The sequence below is a fragment of the Felis catus genome, chromosome B4, assembly GCF_018350175.1.
Source record: "Felis catus isolate Fca126 chromosome B4, F.catus_Fca126_mat1.0, whole genome shotgun sequence".
In the NCBI taxonomy this organism is placed as follows: Eukaryota; Metazoa; Chordata; class Mammalia; order Carnivora; family Felidae; genus Felis; species Felis catus.
This window is the reverse complement of record NC_058374.1, coordinates 43439747-43463307: the sequence shown is the minus strand read 5'-3', so window position 1 is coordinate 43463307 and position 23561 is coordinate 43439747. Positions and strand designations below refer to the sequence as shown.

The following is a 23561-nucleotide window of genomic DNA, read 5'->3' as shown; positions in this document are numbered from 1 at the left end:
CATTATGTCCATAAAGTTTTTAAAGGACCTTGAGAAGTCTCTCTTATCCCGTCAACCTCAGTGAGCTCATAGCAAAGAATTGTCAAAGACGGGCAAAAGGGGGGATTCTACAACACCAAGGGGTCCTTTGACTAGCTCCCACCGTTTGTTTTCTCTTCGTGTTAAAAATATAACAACGCCTTTTAAAGACTTCCATGGGCTTTCTTATAAAACCCTCAACAGTGACCTAATGACTTCACACCTTGTGCTAAAAGGGATCCTCTCTAAGACTGAATATATGTGGGACTACGGGGACTAGGAACAATCACAGATAACTCACAGCGCATTTCCACAATTTCGACAAAACACTCCTAACATGGCCAACATACCTGTGATGATAGCCTGCTGGTCTAACTTTTCAAGAAGAGTGTTTCTGATGTCCATCTCCCCAGCCAGAGAGAAAGTATAAGCTAGTAGGGCCTGTGTGTAGAGGCTGTTAGTGGAGGAAACAGAACTCCTGAGGCACCGTAGGCCCCGACTCACCATCGGGTCCTAAAAAGTACAATGAAGAACTGAGTTTATAAGGCATTCCTTTGAAAACGGGAAGTGATAAGGAAGTCATCGTATCCTTTTTTGAGTCTACAAGGGTGAACGGTAGGTGCAATGTCTCTAGAAGTAGGCATAATAGGAAGGATAGACAGAGGAGGCCCTAGAGACACGCACCTGTATGGTTTTGCTCATCTCCAGCAACGCGGCTGTGATGTATGCAGTCAGGGAAGTCTCATCATCAACGCCACCCTAGAGGATGCAGGGAGACGAGGTCAGGGCCACAGGCAGCGCAGCGCGTTGTATGACTCGTGCGCAGATTGCAAAAAAGTATCCCCTCTGAATGGGTGGATTATTTAAACAAGCAAACAGACAATCACGGGGGAGGGGATATGGAGAAAAATCTCTTATTCTCGGGTTCTTCCTGAATCTGAGCCTCCTCAAACAGACATCCTCTCAAGAAGCAGAAGGCCCCGGGGGCGCCTGGGTGGCTCAGTTGGTTAGCGTCTGACTCTTGATTTCAGCTCAGATCACGAGCTCACGGACCAAACCCCAAGTCTGGGCCGACAGCTTGGGATTTTCTCTCTCCCCCTCTCTCTGCACCACCCCCTCCCCTTCGTGCTCACTCTCTGCCTCAAAATAAAGAAAATAAATTTAAAAAAAACAAAAAGGTCCAGCCTCTTCTCCAGGGGGAAGATCAGATGGCACCCACCCCGTTTAATGCCTTTCATGGAAAGATATTAGCAAGTTTTTAAAAATAGCTAATCACAATTGCTATCCTCATTCGGGAGATAAGAAAATAAACCCTTAAAAGGCTAAATGGCTTGCTGGAGATTACACAGCTAATAAGCAGCAGGAGTTAAACCCAGGGAGTTTAATTATGGAGCTCCTGCACCAAATCACTAAAGCTTGCTACGTAGACAGGTGATGGGTTTCTTAAGAGCCTGGCCGGGGCTGGTGGGCAGGAAGAGGAAACATCTCCGCCATCTTGTTCAAGTCAAGCCCTGGCTTGTGCTACTCCCACGTGTGTTTCAGTGTATAAGGGGACAGAGATTTGGAGACACTGATAAAATCTGGCGTAAGGAATGTACTAGTGAATCCTATACAGAGACTTTTTTTTGTTTAATACTCAAACTGTTTTAATTGAGGCCCCAGAATGGCAATGTAAATGATTTCCCTAGCAACGTACACACAAATCTTTCCTGCACTGGGTATATTCCGAATTGAACAAATTCTCCTGAAGCATCAACACCTCAGCCTGTGTTTGGGAAGGGTACAGGCAATGGTAGTGAATGGAGTCCAGCGGCTATGGTTCAAAACAGAGTCCTACCACTCATTACCATTCACCTTGGGCGGTTTACTTAATCTCTGCACCTTCATCTGTAAAATGGGACTGATAGTGGTGTACCGGCACCTAGCTGATTAATCGGCTGTAAACATTCAATAATATCAAATAAACGAAGTGCTCGGAACAGTGCCTGGCACAGAGTGCACCTCTTACAGAAAACACTGGACTGCCTATGGGTCGTCACCAGAGAAAGTGGCTTCGCTTCCGATTCGGGGAGATAGTAAAAGACGCAGCGAACGTCTAGCCCAGTGGTTTGCTCCCGCCTTCGGGAATATCAGCATCACCTCGAGGGCTTGTTAGAAATACAAATTTCTGGCCCACGCCCTGCAGAGTTTCTCAGAGTAGGCGGGGTAGGAACTGGAATTTGTATTTCTAACAAGTTCTCAGGTGCTGCTGCTGCTGCTGCTGATCTGAGGACCACAAGTGGAGAGCCTCGTGCTAGTACGTGTTCTAGTTTTCTACAGACGTGGAAGCTGTGGCTCAGACTGGTTGAGTACATTGACCGGGGTCACCCAGAGCCAGGGCTCGGACCTGAAGAACACTGACTCCCAGGCCTATGCCCTTTTGATTCTGCTCAGTCAAGGGCGCAAGCTCCTCCCAGGTGTGGTGATGGGCTGAGAGCCCTGGGGTGGATTTGCACCTTCATAGCTGCGTGTAAGAGCTTTCCCACGTTGGCATAGCAGCCGCTGGGGAGCTGGTTTCCCGCCATCCACTTGAGAGCATCCTGGATATTCTTCTCATCAATGAAGATGAATTCCTGAGCTTGGCCAAAGCATTTGGTGACAAACGCTGTCAACCTACGTGGGCAAAGAGAGACATGTGGATGGGGCGCCTGGGTGGCGCAGTCGGTTAAGCGTCCGACTTCAGCCAGGTCACGATCTCACGGTCGGTGAGTTCGAGCCCCGCGTCAGGCTCTGGGCTGATGGCTCAGAGCCTGGAGCCTGTTTCTGATTCTGTGTCTCCCTCTCTCTCTGCCCCTCCCCCGTTCATGCTCTGTCTCTCTCTGTCCCAAAAATAAATGAACGTTGAAAAAAAAAATTAAAAAAAAAAAAAAAAAGAGAGAGACATGTGGCACCAAGGGGGGGATTCCCCAGTGAGGGTGCAACAGTTCCGTCATTTATTCTGGCGTACGGTTCCAGAAGGGGATCGAGGGAACATAATGCCATAGGAGCCTAGAAAAGGGAAGCATTAATGGGTATTAATGGGGACAAGAACGGGGGAGGCACAAGTTCAAGGAGAAGGGTGAGGGGCTTGACCCTCCATGAGGCTGAAATAATCAGTATTAAAGGAGTAGAAGACGGATGTAAGAAGGAATGGGGTTAAGGGAAGAGGTAGAGAGGAATAGTTCCACAGGCCCAGAAATGACGCTCTGGGATCCACTGAGAATTGGGCAATATTACCAGGTGTTTCCATTTTCATCCTGCTCCCCAAAGGCACTGTATGAGCCATTGCTGTGTTTGTACAGTAGCTCCTTCTGGTACCCTGGGAAGCCAGATACGGGGTTAGATCACAGGACCAACTTCAAAAAAACATGGCTTTCAAGACTTTCAGGGATGTGGGCCACTTTGGAGGGAACCTCCCTATATCTTATTAGCCTATCATAGCCCCTAGAGAACACGTTCAAGAAGAAAAATCGAACCAACTCACCGAGCTCCAGGAAACCCACTGCCCGAGACCTGATTTCCTCAGTCAGCAGCCTTGCCCTCTTCAGATACTGCAAGACGTAGATTATGGGAGCAAACAATACCATGTTCTGCTCCCCACAGCCCCTTGGCATCTGTACCAGATTGTCTAGGTTCTGGAGGGCTGTGCCCATAATGTCTCCTGAGATCCAAAAGAAGAGAGAGAGTGATGGTAGAGAGAAGAAAGAAGCCTTCTGATTTATTGTCATTCATTTAATTTTTTTTTACAGTTTATTAATTTTTGACAGAGAGAGAGAGAGAGAGAGAGAGAGACAGAGCATGAGTGGGGGAGGGGCAGAGAGAGAGGGAGACACAGAATCCGAAGCAGACTCCAGGCTCCGAGCTGTCAGCACAGAGCCCGACGCGGGGCTCGGACTCCAGACCGCGAGATCATGACCTGAGCCAAAGTCGGACACTCAACCGACTGAGCCACCCAGGCGCCCCATATTGTCACTCATTTAACAAACACGTATCAGCTATCATTTAGTTGAGTACCTACGCTGTGGCCTGGGAGACAGTAAGTCAAGCACAGTCTTCATCTCAAAAGATCATAATCCGAGGGGCAAACAATTACAAAACATTACAAATAGAATTCATTATAAACAATTATAATATAGTGCGATCATTTTGGGTGCACACAAGGTGCTGGAGCACACAGAGAAGAAGTACATGGGTTACCTAAGGGCGTGGAGGGTTGTAAGAAGACACGTCACGGGCTGGTGAGTAACATAACAAAACCTACAATACTTAGACTCAATCTCTAAGTTCCTCCCCTACGTATAAATGCATTGTCCTCCAAATCACCATGTTCCTGCCAAAGCAAACACAATCCTGATCCCCTTTTCCAAGTTATACCTACTGACCTAGCCATATATTTTATACACCCGTAAGCCTGATCTAAGTGACCCATTAACATCTGCACTTTTAGCCATTAAGTTCAATTCAAATCTATAAATACATACTGAATGTCAACTATGTGGCAATAACTGTGCTAGAATCAAATAAAAAAAAGAGGTGGGGTGCCTGGGTGGCTCAGTCCATTAGACGTCCGTCTCTTGATTTCAGCTCAGGTCATGATCTCACAGTTCATTAGATGGAGCCCCAAATCATGTTCCATGCTGACAGCCAAAGCCTACTTGGGATTCTTTCTCTCCCTCTCTCTCTGCCCTTGCATGTTTTTTCTCTCTCTCTCTCTCTTTCAAAAAAAAAAAAAAGGGGGGGTGACCCTTGTCCTCAAGGAGCCCACAATGCAGCGTGAAAGACAGACATAGACAGTGAGCTACATCCTACAATAAAAATGAGTGTTACACTAGAGGTCTGACTCAACTACAGTCAAAATAGAGAAATTTTATCCTGGAAAGGATCTTAGTAGGGGATCAGAGTAAAGAAATGATCTAACATACACAGGGCTCCTAGTATATGCTAGATATTGTGGTGGAAACTTTATATTTAATTTTTACACCAATCCAGAGAGGTGGGTTATCATCACAGTCTCGCAGAAGGGGGGGGGTGGGAAGGATCGGAATTGTTTACTTATTCAAGGTCATGTGGCTATTAAATGGCAGAAGTGGGATCCCAATCTGGTTTGATATGATTTTCAACCTCATGCTTTTCTACTCAATCCCTCTCCTTGCCCAGAGAAGTGTCCTGTCTGTGTAAATATGGTGTTATTTCCCCTAAGCTATACTCAACTAGATAAATTCCTCATTTTTTTAAAGGTTGCTACAAACATTATGTCTCTCCTCCACTCAGTTTATAGACCACCTGAACCTAAACGCATATGAAGCTTCCCTGACCTTTAACTTCTTCCTATCCAGGCTTCTTTCTGTTTTTAACTACCATAGACATCTAATCCCACATGCACTGTTATCTAGAGGCTGTATTTGCTCACTACATAGAATGAGCTCTTCTTCTGTCCCTTCTAATTTAACACATCTTCCCTCGGATAGGTCCACATGCCCCAACCCACTCCACACTTTCAGCCCCATTTTTTTTTTTTTTTTTTTTTTTTTTTTTGTCCTTTTGAGCAAGAATCTCTGGCTATTTACCCAGAGCCGCAACATAAGCCTTGGCTGAATCAGGAACCACATCCACAGGGAGCTCCAAGGAAATGGATTCTGAAACCACTTGTCCTGTGAGAGGCAGAGAAAAGGGGAAAGCATAGAAGGTCAAAACAGTGGGAGTTCAAGCCCAAACCATAGAAAACCTTTCTATAATCCAGGGTTGTCCGTACCCAGTCCTTGCTATGGGATGGAGGCAAATTTCTTTTAACCTATTCATAGTGCTCTTTGCTGAAAATAAACTTAAAAAAACAACACACAATTGTGTTGTACATTTTTTCTTCATCCTGTCTCTCAGCTAATTGGTCCTATTAGGGACAGCACCCTTAGACTCTCCTACCCTTTCCTGTCCTTTATATTCCTCCTTTGGCCCAAGAAAGTCTCCCGTTGGCTACGGGAATTCTCAGTACCGACCCCTCTCTGCACTCACCCACCTTTTGGGCAAAGCAATGAGCTGTGTGTCTTCTCCACGAGGACTCCTTCAGGCTGACATGAAGAGAGACATAGGGTGAAAACGATGAAGGTGAATGTCAGGGCAGGTGGCCCTGAAGGAACAGGAAGTGGATGGGAAATGGGGAGAAAAGGCCCTCCCCGTGCCCCCAGGGTTTCTCCCAACAAGAGAAAACAGAGCTTCTCCTTGAAGCTCAGGAGAACTCCATTTTCTTTTCTTTTCTTTTCTTTTCTTTTCTTTTCTTTTCTTTTCTTTTCTTTCTTTTCTTTTCCTTTCTTTTCTTTTCTTTTTTCTTTTCTTTATTTTTTTAATGTTTATTTATTTATTTTGAGAGAGAGAGAGAGAGAGAGAGAGAGAGCATGAGCCAGGGAGGGGCAGAGAAAGAGGGAGAGAGAGAATCCCAAGTAGGCTCCACACTGCCAGCTCAGAGCCCGATGTGGAGCTCGAACTCACAAACCGTGAAAGCATGACCTGAGCCAACGTCAAGAGCGGGACGCTTCACCGACTGAGCCACCCGGCCACCCTGAGAACTCCATTTCAACACAGGGATGGATCTACCAGTAAAATTCTTTCTGTGCAAGGGCTAGAACTAAGGGCAAGTTTAGGACACTTCTAAGAGGCATGACTGGCAATGGAGTCCCTGAGGGGATAAAAAAAAGCAGCAAATGCCGATAGTAGAGATTTTTTTTTTTTAATTTTTTTTTTCAACGTTTATTTATTTTTGGGACAGAGAGAGACAGAGCATGAACGGGGGAGGGGCAGAGAGAGAGGGAGACACAGAATCGGAAACAGGCTCCAGGCTCTGAGCCATCAGCCCAGAGCCCGACGCGGGGCTTGAACTCCCGGACCACGAGATCGTGACCTGGCTGAAGTCGGACGCTTAACCGACTGCGCCACCCAGGCGCCCCAGTAGAGATTTTTAATAAGAGAAACTAACATTCGTTGAGGGTCTATACCCGGCGCTGTATTAGGCACTGTCAGAGAGCATTGGTATGGGGTAGGCAAATGATTAAGGGCAGAAAGGGGTCACAGAAGAAGGCAAATGAGCTACCTGACTGCACTTGGAGTCAGACAGCCGTGGGAGACCAACCGTACGGCTAGACACACACACAGCACCCCCGGGGTGCCTGCTGTCTCTACCTCGTGAAGCTCAGCCTGCAGAAAACTCACCTTGACCAGAACCGGTTTGATGAGTGTGTCACTTTGGCCCTTTTCTGGAACAAACCCCTTCTGCCTCCCACAGAGTTCATCGCTGTCCAGAATCTTGGTAGTAACAGTAAAGTTTACATGACCTGACAAAAAAGAAGGAGAAAGGAAGGCATTAGCCCTGTTGCCGGAGGTCCAAGGAGGTCTCTTCCCCTCCAGACCAGTGCTCCTTAAACTTAATGGCGTTCAAAGACCAGTGGATCTTGTTACGACACAAACTAAGTAGATCTGGGGTGGGGCCTATATCACATTTCTCACAAATTTCCGGGTGATGTCAATAATGCGGGTCCAGTGTGGTAGGCCGCCTCTAGGGGTCCCCAATTATCTCTGCATCCCGGTATTCATACTGCTGTGTCAGTTCCTCTCAAAGCGTGGGCTGGATTAAGTGACTGGCTTCCAAAGAGGAGGATAGGACAGAAGCAATGAGATGCCACTTCTGAGATTAAGTTACAAAAGACTATAGCTCCTATCTCAGGGGCTCTCTTTCTCTTGGGCCCCTTACTCTGCAGGTGGCCAGCTGTCCTGTCATGAGGCCGCCCGGTGGACAGATTCATGTGACAAGAAACTGAGGGAGGCCACCAGCCCACAGCTGAGGCCAAGAACCGCAGCCTGTGTGGGACAGAGGCTTTGGGAGGAGCTTGGAAGCGGATCCTCCTCTAGTCAAGTCTCCAAATGAAAACATAGCCCTGGGTGACGATTTGATTGGTATTTGATGAGAGACCTTGAGACAGAGGCACCCTGCTGAACAGTACCTAAATTACTGGCCCACGGAAACTGGGTGATGAGAAATGTTTATTCTTTTAAGCCTCTAAGTTTTCAAGGTGGTTGTATCAGATAGGTATTAGATAACTAATGTCTTAGGTAACTAATACATCGGAAGACCATACTTTAAGTCGCCAGGATCTTCTCTTAAGAGCAAATGACATCTCTTAGGGCTATTGTGACGGTTAGATGAATTCGTACAGGTCCAGCAGCTAGAACAGAGGCTGGCCCTTAGTAAGTACTTGATTAATAACAAGACTCTATAGCCCTTGTCCTGCCATAAATATCAAAAGCTCCCCTTTTCGGACTCAAAATAGTCTCGTTTGGGTAACTTTTTGGTCGTCGATCAAAGAGCATTTGCTTATTTATTGAGGGCATAGGCTTAGAGGGCAAAAATAGAGGCAAATAAAAGGAAAAAGCAAGAACAAAGCGAACGCAGGAGAGGAAAGGGTAACGTTCTCACTGACTGAGCTTTGCTCTGTGCTTCTCTTGCTCCCTCCACCCCCTCCTCCTCTTACCCAACTTGATAGCTGTGATATTCCAGTGATAGCTTTTTGCTTCATCAGCACAGAGACAGCTGGAGTCCTGAGGACCTGTCCACGACTCCACCTGGTACTCATCGGATTTAGCCAGGTGAGTGTGAACCTGAAGACGTTTAGGAAATATAAAGGGTCTGAGTACAGGAAGCCACGCACAGAGGCTTAGGAAAACGGGGAATCGCGTCCCATCTCTTCCCCGGGGTCAGAGATTCCCGTATCTCGGCTCTTACCCTGATGCAGTCCTTTAGATAATTGAAGATGGTGGCAGTAAGACGAAAAGATTCCCCTCGAACTACTGAGTAAGGGAGAGTCAGATCAACAAAGAATGGTTTAAAAGCAGTCAGTCCAACAGTGGGTGACAGACCAAAGCCGCTAGTCTGGGAGGTGCAGAAAGTCATGGCCTTCCACTCGGTGATAGTATCAGGAACCGTGACGTGGACAGCCTCCTTCCCTGAGTTACTGTGAGAACACAGAACCCAGGTGAGGCGCGCACACACAGCAGGACAAGGAGAACACTGTGGAGGAAGCTATCAGTTCACCTGCAGAAGTCATTTGTTGTTGTCACGGAGGTGGGGGGAAGGTAAAAAAGGCAGCCGAACTGAGGAACATGCCAGCCTCAGAGTGTGACCCTTCGGGGGGAGTGAGGATGTACAAATATGGGAGAAGGGGGTGCCTGCGTAGAGGAGGGGGTAAGAGCAGGTGGGCACGTGTGGACCCATGTATCTAAAAGAGCCAGTGCCCCTGAATCTGTGAGGTGCGATCTCGTCGGGGTTCTCACTTGGCATTTCTCTGATTAGCGATATGGAGCATCTTTTCATGTACTTTTTGGACACAGGAGCCTTGAGATGAGCTTGTCATGAGCCCCGGGCCGGGCTCTGTGCTGAGCGTGGAGCCTGCGTAAGATTCCCTCTCGCCCTCCGCCCCTCCCCTGCTTGCACTCTCTCTCTAAAATAAAATTTAAGGGGCGCCTGGGTGGCGCAGTCGGTTAAGCGTCCGACTTCAGCCAGGTCATGATCTCGCGGTCCGGGAGTTCGAGCCCCGCGTCGGGCTCTGGGCTGATGGCTCCGAGCCTGGAGCCTGTTTCCGATTCTGTGTCTCCCTCTCTCTCTGCCCCTCCCCCGTTCATGCTCTGTCTCTCTCTGTCCCAAAAATAAATAAACGTTGAAAAAAAAATTAAAAAATAAAATAAAATAAAATTTAAAAAAATAATAAATTTTAAAAATAAATAAGTAAATCCATGTCTAAAAAAAAAAAACAACACATTATCTCTGGGGTGCCTGGGTGGCTCAGTCGGTTGGCTCAGTCTGACTTTGGATCAGGTCACGATCTCATGGCTTGTGAGTTCGAGCCCCGCGTCGGGCTCTGTGCTGATGGCTCAGAGCCTGGAGCCTGCTTTGGATTCTCTGTCTCCTTCTCTCTCTGCCCCTCCCTGACTGGTGCTCCATCCCTTTCTGTCTCTCAAAAACAAATACATGTAAAAAACAAATTAAAAAAAAAAAAATGGTCTGACTCTGAATTCGCTGCTGACTCCACAAGGTACAATCTTGCTATATCTTTGAGGCATCACTTACCCAACAGGAAACAGATCCCAGAGCCAAGTCTCTGGGAAATACTGGCGGATCTGAGGATCCTCTGACTGAAGTGATGAAGATGATGATGATTCAAAACTCACTAGACGATTACCATAATTTGCTGAGGAGAACAAGAATAAGGGAATTTGGGAAAACAGAACACTTTTGGGAGAGAGAGAGAGAGAGAGAGAGACTTCTCACACGCGCGAGTAGGGGTGGGGAAGAGAGACAGAGGGAGAGAGAGAATCTCAAGCAGGCTCCATGTTCAATGTGGAGCCCAAGGTGAGGCTCAGTCCCACGACCCTGAGATCATGACCTGAGCCGATATCAAGAGTCGAATGCTTAACCAATTGAGCCACCCGGGCTCTCCCAAAAGACTTCTGTTGTACGATAAACTGAGGCAGAGGAACTACGACCAAGAAATTTAGAGGGAAATGGAGAACAAGTCAGAGACAAGGAGGAAGGAGTACCGAGGAACCGACTAGTCTCAAGGCCATCAGGGGGAAGTGACAGATGAGGAGGTTTGGCCAGGGATGAATAGGTAAGGGCTTCAAGCTTCAAAAGTGCTCCCCAGAGAGAGAGATCTGGCTGCCTGCATCCATGACCGGCAAGCCATTATCACTCGGACCGGAGGCAACAGGAACAGGAAGCAAAGAGTGTGCTTCCGGAGTTCCATGATTTAAGCTACACAGGTAGCTTACCTTCCGCCACTGCAATGCTGTGCTTTAGAGACTGGTGACTGCAATCTACTGGCTTCTTAATCTGGGCATTGGACAGTATTTTCAGGCCCATGTCCTGATAGGCACCAAAGAAACCGGAGGACGAAGAGTTAAAGTGGTCCCCTCCCTTACTATGTGGGCTACTGCCTAGGCAGTCTATCCTCAAAGGGTTGAACCAAGCCTTCTTTTCCTGTTAACTGTGATACAGGTGTTTATTCCCCAGCACTCAGCCGCCAAGTTTTGTTCACTTCTGTCAGCCAGAAATTTAAAAAATTTCAATTTTTTAAATATATACTCCGCATAATGATCACCAGAATAAGCCTAGTTAACATCCATCACCATACCTAGGTACAAAAAAGATGTTTTTTCCTTGCGATGAGAACTTTCAAGATCTATTCTCTTAGCAACTTTCAAATATGTAATACAATATTATTAGCCATGCGGTCGCCATACTATATGTTACATCCCCAGGACTTCTTTTAAGCCAGATGTCTGTGCCTTTTGACAACCCTTACTCATTTTGCCCACCCCATGCCCACTGCCTCTGGCAGCCACCAAATTATTCTATGACCTTGTTGTTGCTGTCATTTAGGTTCCACATAGAAGTGAGATCATATGGTATCTTTCTCTGACTGACTTATGCCACTGAGCGTAACGCCCTCAAGATCCACCCATGTGGGCGCAAATGACAAGATCTCACCCTCCTTTTTATCACTGAATAGTAATCCACTTATTTCATTGTCAAATATATTGCATGCTTCTTCCAAACGTTAGTCACTGTGCCCTTATTATTTGATTTAGCCTGAACTGTCTGAGGGCAGGGACCATATCGGCTCAGTCAACTCAACAAAAACACATTGAGTATTATGAAGGATCAGTCATTAGAGAGAATACAACGATGAACAAGACATGGTTCCTGACTTCAGAGACTTCCGGTCAGACTTAGGCCTTGGCATCCCCAACTCCTACTCGTAAAGTACTTAACTTCTACTCATGTGCTGTTTATAATGATGGAAAGAGGCTGCACACAGCCTCTCACGGTGGCCCTCTTCCAATGCAGTTGGGCAGTTGGGTACCTTCTTCCAGAATAAGGACCAGCAGAGGCTACCTCACGTATTAGGAGTTTCTTCCAAGGTTTTATCCCCTCAGTGCCCACATGAGTCTCTCTGCTTTTTTTAGGTAAGGGATTTCCTCCGCCCACCACCACCATTGTTTCCACAAGAACAAAACGGGTAAGAACATCTACCTGGAAAAAATGGAAAAGGTCCACACGTTCAGAGAACCAAGGCCTCCACATAACCGAGAGGGTTTGTGGAGAGTTCCAGAAGCCAGACATTGGACACTCATCATATTCAGCCACCTGATGGGGGTAGTGACCGTACCAGAATGAGAACATCCTATAGATCTGAAACAGGAAGGGAAAAGGAAATAAACTGTCGACACAGTGAAATCAGTAGAGAAACTTCTCTCGGACTGTGGTGCCACAGCTCACCGCCCTCGTATTATGTCTCTTCGTTACTCCCGAAATCTTCCTGTATTTATTGCATCACAAAATCTCCCCTACCTTTACATTTTTGACCCCTTTTTCACCATTTTCTTAAAGGTTTTTTAAAGCTCATTTCTTTATTTTGAGAGAGAGAGAAATGTGCGTGAACGGGGGAGGGGCAGAGAGAGAGAGAGAGAGAGAGAGAGAGAAGATTCCAAGCAGGCTCTGTGCTGACAGCACAGAGCTCGGGGCGCTCGGACTCACGAACCACGAGATCGTGACCTGAGCCAAAATCAAGAGTCAGACACTGAACCGACTGAGCCACCCAGGCCCCCCCTCTTTCTCACCTTCTTCAATAATCTGTCACCCTTAACTCCTATTACATCTTTCCTACTTCTATGCCCACATGAGCCCTGCCTTTCTCATGCCATCAGTTTGCCTCTGTTTCCCCATCAGCTTTTCTACCATAAGGCTTTCCCTCAGCCTTTCTTTCTCACTCCCTGAAATCCATCTTTTGTTCGATTGCAGTCACACTGTCTTCTCCTCCCGCCCCAGTAGCAGACTACTCACAGAATTGTTGCTCAGCTCTCTCTCTGGCCTCAGCAGTGAGACACTCTTATCCACCGCCCGGACGGCACACAGGGACCCAGGAGTTGCCCGCAGCTGTAGTTCCACATCTGCTCCTGGAAGCTGCTGGGAAGGTGAGAAGCCAAGGGAAACCTGGGGAAGGGAAAAGTATAACTTGGGGATCAGGTCAGCCCGGAGACGGGGAGAAACAACATAATTTGCCTCATCTGCCAATATGCCCCAGTTCTGGCATCAGGGCCCATTCCTTCACTTTTATACTGATTTTTTTTTTTTTTTTTTAAAGGCTGGCCCTTTTAGAACTAGTGCCCTTGCAGTACAGCTGGAAAAAAGCGAGCAGCACAGCACAGAATAACACAGAGAGTTTACGAGGCAGAAACTAAAAAGAAAGAAGACCTGGGTAGAATACACAGTTTCCCCGGCATGACTTTCTAAATTTTTTTTTTTCAACGTTTATTTATTTTTGGGACAGAGAGAGAGACAGAGCATGAACGGGGGAGGGGCAGAGAGAGAGGGAGACACAGAATCGGAAACAGGCTCCAGGCTCGGAGCCATCAGCCCAGAGCCCGATGCGGGGCTCGAACCCACCGACCGCGAGATCGTGACCTGGCTGAAGTCGGACGCTTAACCGACTGCGCCACCCAGGCGCCCCTACCCGGCATGACTTTCTAAAAAGAAAGAGAGTGATTTCAACAAAACATCCTGAAGATATAAATACGATAATGACGTCCGCCTCCCTATTATCTTCCTATTCCTCTGTCCCTGCCTGATCTCCAGCCCCAGCATGCACAAGATCTCTCTCTCTCTCTCTCTGCCCAGACCTTTTCTTCACCTTCCTCAACTGCCATTTTACCTGATTGTCAAAACACATCTCTACTGAGAACTGAATTTTGTCGGCTATAACCGCTCCGCTGGGAAAAATGGCATAGATCACCAGAGAAGGATGAGGGGCTAGTCTGGAAGTGAAGGTCAGTGAGATGGAGAAGGAGCCTTTCATTCCTGGAAAAGAGGAGGGGATACACAGGGATGAGAATGCGCGCTCGTCCACCAATGACCTCCAACCACAAGTCTACGCCCCTCATCGCCCCAGCTGCGGCCCCCCCATTCTCCTGCTCTGTGGTCATCAGTGGTATTCTCTCACTGCTTCTTCTCTGTTGCTTCTGGGATAACAAGAGCTTCCTGGAAGTTGAAGATATCCTTTCATCTTTCAGTGGAAGCCTAAACACTCACCTTCCTTCTCAGAATTCAGGTGTTTCTGCCCCTCTATCTCCAAACGCCCTTTCCCCACTACCTAAAAAAGAGAAAAGAAAAAAAAAAAAATCATCAACCGCACAGAAGTTATGGGACGCGACTTGTGGAGCATCCCTGCCTCTCTGCATAAGGAAAGTCTCCTTTCTTAGTTCCAGAGCCTGGCTCAGTGCTTCATGCCGCATCCGTCAGTTTGTCAAATGTCGGATGGCACCATGCGCCTTGATGACCCTTCCTCTTGGAGGCGCTCCCGAGAACCACGGCCAAGGATGGGAGGAGACAAAGGTCATCATTACTTCGGGGCCAAACGGAACAGAAGCCATTCTTCACAATAGAGAGCTGTCAGGCTCCGAGCCATCAGTCCAGAGCCTGACGCAGGGCTCGAACTCACGGACCGTGAGATCGTGACCTGGCTGAAGTCGGATGCTTAACCGACTGCGCCACCCAGGCGCCCCGGTTTGATTCTCTTATACTCCTTGTAACATGAAGTTAACCCAAAATCCATCCGTCTTCATAACTTTTTTTTTTTAATCGCTTGATTCAGAATTCAATGGAAACGAATGCACTTTAAACTGCCTTGAGCCCTTCTGACATTTGACTCTTTGGGGGAGAAATCCCCTCGTCGAACTCTCCCTGTTCACTCACTTGAAACCAAATTCAGTGAAACTGTTTCTAAGCAGGCTGTCAGCTCAGACTGCAGTCAAGGGCTCTAGGGCCGGCTCTTCAGACTCTCAGCTGGCCCTCAGCCCTTCCACACTGATCAGCCCGTCCACCGCCCCCGGGCTGTCCCCACACTCCTGTCCCAAAGACCGTGCCCGTGTTAGCACTCTGACTCCTTATGTTGTCTACCCCTCCTCATCCTGTTTGGTCAGGATGATTGTTTCTGCGCGAAGACACTGAAATGAATCAATGGGGAGAAAATCCCTCAGAAACTTGGAGAGGGTGATAAGAGAATAGAGACTCTGGGCCCCGGCAAACCCGGGCTTTACACAAATCTAATTCCCCGCTATCACCAAGGTGACCAGTAAAGCCGCTTACCAAGCCACAAGTTGTGATTTTACTCACACCACAAAGCTGCTATCAATGTTAATTTTAACCTTTATCATCTATTTTTAAATTACTCACCAATGAATCACAGAATGAAATTTGTTCTGAGTCCCAGCCCCTCCGCACCCTCTCCCCCATTCACGCACCCAGCTCCCATTCAGCCCTGACCAGCAATGTGTTCTCCTTAATTCTTCGTTTTATCTTCCCAGACAGTTTCCCTGGGCTCCTTTCTAAAATCTCTTTTTTTTTCACATCCACCCCCATCCTTTACACCGACACTGTGCAATACAGTAGCACGAGCCACATGTGACTGCTGGAGCCTTTGAAAGGTGGCTACTAGAAAATACATACTTTGAGTTTCAGAGACTTGGAACTCAGCTGAAACAAGACGTGTAAAATATCTATTAATAATTTTGGTGTTGATTTCAAGTTGACACGATCATATGTTGGATACACTGGGTTAAACTTATACATATATACGTGTATATACACGTGTGTATATGTGTGTATATATATATATACATATGTGTGTGCATATATATACACATATATACATACATATATGTATGTATTATATATTATGTATATATGTGTGTGTATATATACACATATAGATATGTATTATTATGCATATACGTATTATATATTATGTATATATGTGTATATATCATATATGTATTATTATACATGTATGTATGATTATATATTATGTATATGTGTATATACATATATGTATTATCATACATATATGTATGTATTATATATGTATATGTGCATATATACATATATATGTATTATTATACATATATGTATTACATATTATGTATATATGTGTATATATCATATATGTATTATACATATATGTATGATTATATATTATGTATATGTGTGTATATACATATGTGTATTATCATACATATATGTATGTATTATATATTATGTATATGTGTGTATATATACATATATGTATCATTATACATATATGTATTATATATTATGTATATATGTGTGTATATACATATATACGTATTATTATACATATATGTATGATTATATATTATGTATATGTGTGTATATGCATATATGTATATATGTATGTATTATATATTATATATATGTGTGTATATATACATGTTTGTGTATTATTATACATGTATGTATTATATATTATGTATATATGTGTATATACATATATATTATTATACATATATGTATTATATATTATGTATATATGTGTATATATCCATATATGTATTATACATATATGTATGATTATATATTATGTATATGTGTGTATATACATATGTGTATTATCATACATATATGTATGTATTATATTATGTATATGTGTGTATATATACATATATGTATTATTATACATGTATGTATTATATATTATGTATATATGTGTGTATATACATATATACGTATTATTATACATATATGTATGATTATATATTATGTATATGTGTGTATATACATATGTGTATTATCATACATATATGTATGTATTATATATTATGTATATGTGTGTATATATACATATATGTATCATTATACATATATGTATTATATATTATGTATATGTGTGTGTATACATATATACGTATTATTATACATATATGTATTATTATATATTATGTATATGTGTGTATATACATATATGTATATATGTATGTATTATATATTATGTATATGTGTGTATATATACATGTTTGTGTATTATTATACACGTATGTATTATATATTATGTATATATGTGTATATACATATATATTATTATACATACATGTATTATATATTATGTATATATGTGTATATATACATATATATGTATTATTATACATATATGTATGTATTATATATTGTGCATATGTGCGTATATATATGTATATATACATATATTACACATACACATATGCATAATATTATATATATATAATCTCTACACCCAGTGTGGGGCTTGAACTCATGACCCTAAGAGCAAGAGCTGCCTCTTCCCCTGACTGAGCCAGCCAGGTGCCCCTAAAATGTATTTTTTAAATTAGCGTGACCTATTCTTTTCATTTTTTTAAATACGGCTTCTAAACATTTTGAAATTACCCACGTGACTTGCACTGTGTCTCTAGACATAAATCACCCTCTCCGTCTCACTCTCCTCATTTCCTTTCCTTCCCTCGTGCACTTTCCCCAGCCCTCCTTGCCCTGTCTCACATAGTAGGAGAAGATGACTTCCTGGGCAGGGATCGCATCAGCGGGATCAATGTAATAATCCACCAGCACTTCCTGGGGCTGGCCACACGCCAAGACTCCGTTTGGCTGGTGGATGCCAAGGAAGCTACGAGTTGTGTTGTAGAAGGGCTGCAGGCGCAGATAGTCGTTCCGGTAGTAATGAGGCACCTGTTCTGGCTTATATACCAGATCTTCCATTTGGAATCTGCCCTAAGAAAAGAGAAAGAAAAAGGCTTTAACACATGCCCCCACCATAGTAACCCCATGGACTTCTTATGGTTTTCAAAACCATCTCTCTCAAATCTTCACTGCCTAAGAATGGCCTGTGGATGTTTTACTCGAGGTCCAGCTAAGGATGATTGAGGAATCCGTAACAGTGGTTATGTGCAGCCGCACTTTGGTATGTAGACGAGTGAAATTATAGTTTTCAAGTGATGCTCAATTGTGGGTGATAAACCTTCACGGACTGATGCAAGAGATGTAGATAAGCATGACTAAGATTACACAGAAATCAAAGAATACATCCTAGGGATAAGAAAACCAGGTGTAAAGGATAGTAAGGTTAAAAATAATCATTTCTAGGGGCGCCTGGGTGGCTCAGTCGGTTAAGCGGCCGACTTCGGCTCAGGTCATGAGCTCACGGTCCGTGAGTTCGAGCCCCGCGTCGGGCTCTGTGCTGACAGCTCAGAGCCTGGAGCCTGTTTCAGATTCTGTGTCTCCCTCTCTCTGACCCTCCCCCGTTCATGCTCTGTCTCTCTCTGCCTCAAAAATAAATAAACGTTAAAAAAATTTTTTTAAAATAAATAAATAAACGCTAAAAAATTTTTTAAAAATAATTATTTCTATTAAGGAACGAAAGAGATGAACATATGAGAAGGGGGGGAAGGAAAAAAGAGAGAGAGAGGGAAACAAACCATAAGAGTTTCTTTTTTTTTTAATTTTTTTAAATGTTTATTTATTTTTCAGAGAGAGAGAGGCAGAGTGCAAGTGGGGGTGGGGCAGAGAGAGAGGGAGACACAGAATCCGAAGCAGGCTCCAGGCTCTGAGCTGTCAGCACAGAGACAGACGTGGGGCTCAAACCCACGATCTGTGAGATCAGGACCTGAGCCAAAGTCGGACGCTTAACCGACTGAGCCACCCGGGGGCCCCAAACCATAAGAGCTTCTTAACAACAGGGAGCAAACTGAGGGTTGATGGAGGGAGGTGAGTAGAGGATGGGCTAAATGGGTGATGGGCATTGAGGAGGGCACTCGCTGGGATGAGCACTGGGCATTGTCTGTAAGTGATGAATCACTAAACTCTACTCCTGAAACCAATATTGTACTGTATGTTAACTAGCTAGAATTCACATAAAAATTAAAAAAAAAAAAAAAAGGGGGGGGGAATGAAGATTATTTCTAAGTAGAGTGACTGAGTGAGGCCTTATGTAAACAATTACTTAAATGAGCCACCACATTGGGGCGCCTGGGTGGCGCAGTCCATTAAGTGTCTGACTTCAGCCAGGTCATGATCTCGCGGTCCGTGAGTTCGAGCCCCGAGTCAGGCTCTGGGCTGATGGCTCAGAGCCTGGAGCCTGTTTCCGATTCTGTGTCTCCCTCTCTCTCTGCCCCTCCCCCGTTCATACTCTGTCTCTCTCTGTCCCAAAAATAAACGTTGAAAAAAAAAATAAATAAATAAATAAATGAGCCACCACACAAATTGTATGTGTTTGCTTAAGCAGCATGGTGAACGATGGCACTCATGGGCCCAATCCATCCCTCCGGTATTAATGCCCTCTGCCACATAGTCTTGTGTTGCCCTGTTAGTCTAACTGCAGACCCACCATGTGACTTGTCGGGAACGGGATGTGAGCATATGCAAGAGAGGGAGAGGCTTGGAAGAGCCCTTGCGTGTCGACCTTTGCTCTTGCTCCCCGTCGTGGCTGTAAGAATGTACCCGAACTAGTTTGCTGGGACGTGCGAGCCTGGCCTTCATCAGCCGGTTGAGCCACAGCATGTAAGAACCACTTCCCCCCCCCAAGACCAGCAGAGCTGCCTGACTACCCCAGAGGGACAAGAAGTCCCCCAGAGGGACACACTTGTGTTTGTATAATACTAAAGTTTTGTGGTTGTTTGTTGAGCAGCATCGTGTCACAGCTGATAACTGGTATGAGTTGCCTTCCCTGGAAGTTATCCAAAACACAGAGTTTCCTTCTTTGCCATGTTTATGAGTAATGGCCCCAGAGCGGGTGGAGGGAGGGACATAGGGGGAAGAAAATGACTCTGAATTATCTTGTCCTCCCTACTCTACTTTTATTTTATTTTTTCATGTTTATTTATTCTTGAGAGAGAGATAGCAAGCAGGGGAGGGGCAGAGAGAGAGAGAGAGAGAAGGGGACAAAGGATCTGAAGCGGGCTCTACACTGACAGCAGAGAGCCCGACGTGGGGTTCGAATTCACAAACCTCGAGATCGTGACCCGAGCCGAATTTGGATGCTCAACCAACTGAGCCACCCAGGTGCCCTCTCCCTACTCTGATTTTAATGTTTATTTATTTTTGAGACAGAGAGAGAGCATGAATAGGGGAGGGCAGAGAGAGAGGGAGACACAGAATCCGAAACAGGCTCCAGGTTCTGAGCGGTCAGCACAGAGCCCGACGCGGGGCTCGAACTCACGGACTGTGAGATCATGACCTGAGCCGAAGTCGGACGCTTAACCGACTGAGCCACCCAGGCACCCTCCCCTACTCTGATTTTAAATATGGGACCAAATAGAGATGAGGATAAGTCGTACGATGAATTAGTAGAAATAACATTGCTTACCTGAAGGAAAATTTATTCGGTTGATATTAAAGACCAACAAAAGTTTTTGTCAACTGGGAAGCAGGACTGGTGAATGATGCTGACAGAATGACAAATGAGGGAGGAGGGGAGAGAACGGGAAAAGTTTGAGGTTTTCCTTCAGGGAAGCCTTACCAGAAAGCGTGTCCTCTTCGGTGCTTACCTCCAGAGAAATATCTCTCCCATTCCAACTGACTGTATCCAGCTCGAAGGGAGCAAGGCCATCGTTGTCAGTAGTTAGGGTCTGGTTGGTGGTTCCATTTATGCCAGAAATCACCAGAAATGCTGAATGATTCTTGAGGGGGGAGCCGTCATGGCCCCTAACTCTTATCTAAAGGGTGAAGGTTATGAGGGCATGAGTTAGGGTTAGGTCTGGAGTCGATTCAAGTATGAGGTGAAGTGAGGTGAGAAAAGAAACTCTAAGAATACATTTCACGAAAGAGTCCAGAAACAAGTAGATGCGATTCAAGCATTGGAACCTGACATCTGTGGGGAAGTGAGAAGCAAACAGAAGCAGCTCAGCCTGGAGCAGGAATAGATTTGTCACGTAGCTAATGAAGCTTCAGGACCCTTCATTTACACAGGTTCCCTCCCTCCAAGGCTCTCTGTACATTTTTTTTTAATTTTTTTTTTAACGTTTATTTATTTTTGAGACAGAGAGAGACAGAGCATGAACAGGGGAGGGGCAGAGAGAGAGGGAGACACAGAATCTGAAACGGGCTCCGGGCTCTGAGCTGTCAGCACAGAGCCCGACGCGGGGCTCGAACTCACGGACCGCAAGATCGTGACCTGGCTGAAGTCGGACGCTTAACCAACTGCGCCACCCAGGCGCCCCTATTTTTTTTTTTTTTTAGAGAGAGAATCCCCTTCCACTCCCAAATTTATAATCCATAGGCTCCCAGAGAATCTGGATCTACCCTTGGTCTAGAGACAAGAGGGCTAAGTATTGATCTAAATAGATCTAAAAGTATGCTACATTATTGTGCTGCACGACTGTTTGGGACGTTAACAAAGATAAACTGGAGAGACGGACAGATTGTTAAGTATCAGAAAGAAGACTCCAACAAAGGAAATTTTTAAATCTCTGAAGAAACTGCTTAAGGAGCGATAATTGGCTCCCTGTTAAGCCACGTTTAATCTTGCTTAGATGAGGAGCCAGACTAGATGATTTCTCCAGATACCGTGCAGGTCTAAAATTCAAAGACTTGGACATTAGAGTACGAGTCCCGGGCATTGGGAAAGGCAACGAAGTCACATTAATATTCAAGGCACATCTCATGGGAGACTAAAGGCAACACAACCCAAGGAATTAAGACTATATACTCTGGATGCAGTCTGCCTGGGTTTGATCCTAGGTGCCACTTACTAGCTGTATAACTTTTGGAAAATCATTTAACCTCTCTGTGCCTCAGTCTCCTCATCGGTAACATGGGGCCAATAATAGCGTCTACCTCACTGGATCGTTGTAAGGATTAGACAGGCGAATACACGTAAAGGACTGAGAAAAAAATGTTAAATGAGCTATTATTATATGTCTCCAGGAAGAAGGCAACAGCGGATGGTTAAGCACCTTTTGGGTGTAGAGACAGGTCTCAACATACCTTCCCAGTGAAGGGGAAATTGGGGTAATAAAAATTTTTGGTGTCTTCAAAGGTTATCGATCCCATTTCTGAAGAAATGTAGATATCCTGAGTGGTATTGGCCTCTGCTCCTGAAGAGGGAAACCAGACGTACGATGACCTAAACACCTGGTGTGTGTAACATAAAATCCCTGAAAGGACAGTGCGACCTTGGACGTACGAAACTGAACATATTTCCGGCCAAAGACCCAAACGAACTCCTCCTCCCCCAACTTTTGGCGAAAGAGGTAGTGAATGACAGGTTGGAATCCGGCATTTCCCTTTGACGGTGAACTAGGAACAGACTCGTTCGCAAACACTAATGAGGGTAGGTCTTGAGCCCTCTCGATGGGTCTGTTCCTAGGACAGCCCTTCTCCTGTCTCTTTTCTTAATGAAGGCAGGCGTGTCCAACTTACCTGTTCCTTCCTCCACCACGGTAGCCACAATATTGATGCTGTGGCTGTACGTGTAACCAGTGAGGTTGAAGGTGGACATATCCACGGAAGCTGAGAAGCATCCTGACTTGTCAGTCTAGTGAGGTAATCAGGGAGAGAGAAAGGGAGGATGAATCACCTAACTTCACTCCCACTTGATAATATACCGTAGACAGAAATTCTGATCTCCATACTTTAGTTTCGCCACGTTTAAGAAAGAAAAACTCTCCTCCGACACAGATAATCATGAAGCAACGTTGAAGCTCCAAGATCGGAGAAGGAGGAGAAAGAACCAACTGCAGGGCAGGAAAATTGTGCCTCGCAAGGATTTGGCGTAATTTCTCGACGCCAGGGCAGATTCTAAAAGACTTCACCTGTTTAGAATAAAGAAGACTGCCTTGTGCTTTGGAACTGGGACGACGATTGTGTGAAAAGATTCCTACTCTGGGGTTTTTACTACTTTTCTCTATCGGAATGTTGGTGCTTAGTTACTTTCAGACACAGGAATAAGTTTCCCTTGCTACATCCCCTTTACTCACCTGTCCAGAAAGGTTCTTGCATCTGTCGGGTAGCTGTTCCCATTCTGCCTCTGGAAAATGGTGAGTATACGCCTTTTGACACACGGATACCTGTGCTGCCCCTCGCATGGGCTTTCCGTAGGTGTACCTAACCCAGAGAAGCATGACAAGTCAGGGTTGGGAGATTCCACTTGAGATCCAGCCCTCCTTTTCCGAGACACCACTTTTCCTTCTTTTCCGTACTCCAGCCTCTGGAAGCACTGACTGTCCTACCCTTCACTAGTCTGGTCCACTTCCCTGCTTTACCCAAAGCCTTAGGGTGTCGGCCACCACACAACAAATACCATCCGAAGGACCGAGATCGATGCTTTTCTCTCTCCTTACCCCGATTTCTCATCGGATTCACTGTTGTGTTCCGCACAAAGCGGACACTAACTAATAATGCTGAGGGGCACCTGGGTGGCATAGTCAGTGGGGCGTCTGACTTCCGCTCAGGCCATGATCTCACCGTTCGTGAGTCTGAGTCCCATGGTGGGCTTACTGGCTGCTGACAGGGCTGAACCTGCTTTGGATCGTCTGCCTCCCTCTCTCTCTCTCTCTCTCTCTGCCCCTCCCCCGCTCAAGCACACTTTCTCCCTCAAAAATAAATAAATAAATAAATAAATAAGGGGAAAAAATGTAGGGGCACCTGGGTAGCTCAGCCGGTTGAC

At 45.3% G+C, this 23561-nt stretch overlaps 1 protein-coding gene across 2 annotated transcripts in view; it reads right to left on the bottom strand.

Moving 5' to 3' along the window:
* A2ML1 (alpha-2-macroglobulin like 1) overlaps positions 1-23561 on the bottom strand; it is a 45489-nt gene that overhangs the window by 10516 nt on the left and 11412 nt on the right. For both annotated transcript variants that reach the window (XM_019834470.2, XM_023256757.2), the window contains exons 8-28: positions 22873-22999; positions 22316-22430; positions 21881-21990; positions 20443-20610; positions 17444-17671; positions 14165-14225; positions 13788-13933; positions 12920-13069; positions 12110-12268; positions 10846-10939; positions 10145-10265; positions 8804-9032; positions 8553-8679; positions 7237-7358; positions 6050-6101; positions 5604-5687; positions 3521-3697; positions 3274-3355; positions 2514-2670; positions 703-777; positions 369-531 (exon numbers count right to left, since the gene is read on the bottom strand). In XM_019834470.2, the coding sequence (XP_019690029.2) occupies positions 369-531; positions 703-777; positions 2514-2670; positions 3274-3355; positions 3521-3697; positions 5604-5687; positions 6050-6101; positions 7237-7358; positions 8553-8679; positions 8804-9032; positions 10145-10265; positions 10846-10939; positions 12110-12268; positions 12920-13069; positions 13788-13933; positions 14165-14225; positions 17444-17671; positions 20443-20610; positions 21881-21990; positions 22316-22430; positions 22873-22999 (2747 nt within the window). The remainder of the gene's footprint in view (positions 1-368; positions 532-702; positions 778-2513; positions 2671-3273; positions 3356-3520; positions 3698-5603; positions 5688-6049; positions 6102-7236; positions 7359-8552; positions 8680-8803; positions 9033-10144; positions 10266-10845; positions 10940-12109; positions 12269-12919; positions 13070-13787; positions 13934-14164; positions 14226-17443; positions 17672-20442; positions 20611-21880; positions 21991-22315; positions 22431-22872; positions 23000-23561) is intronic.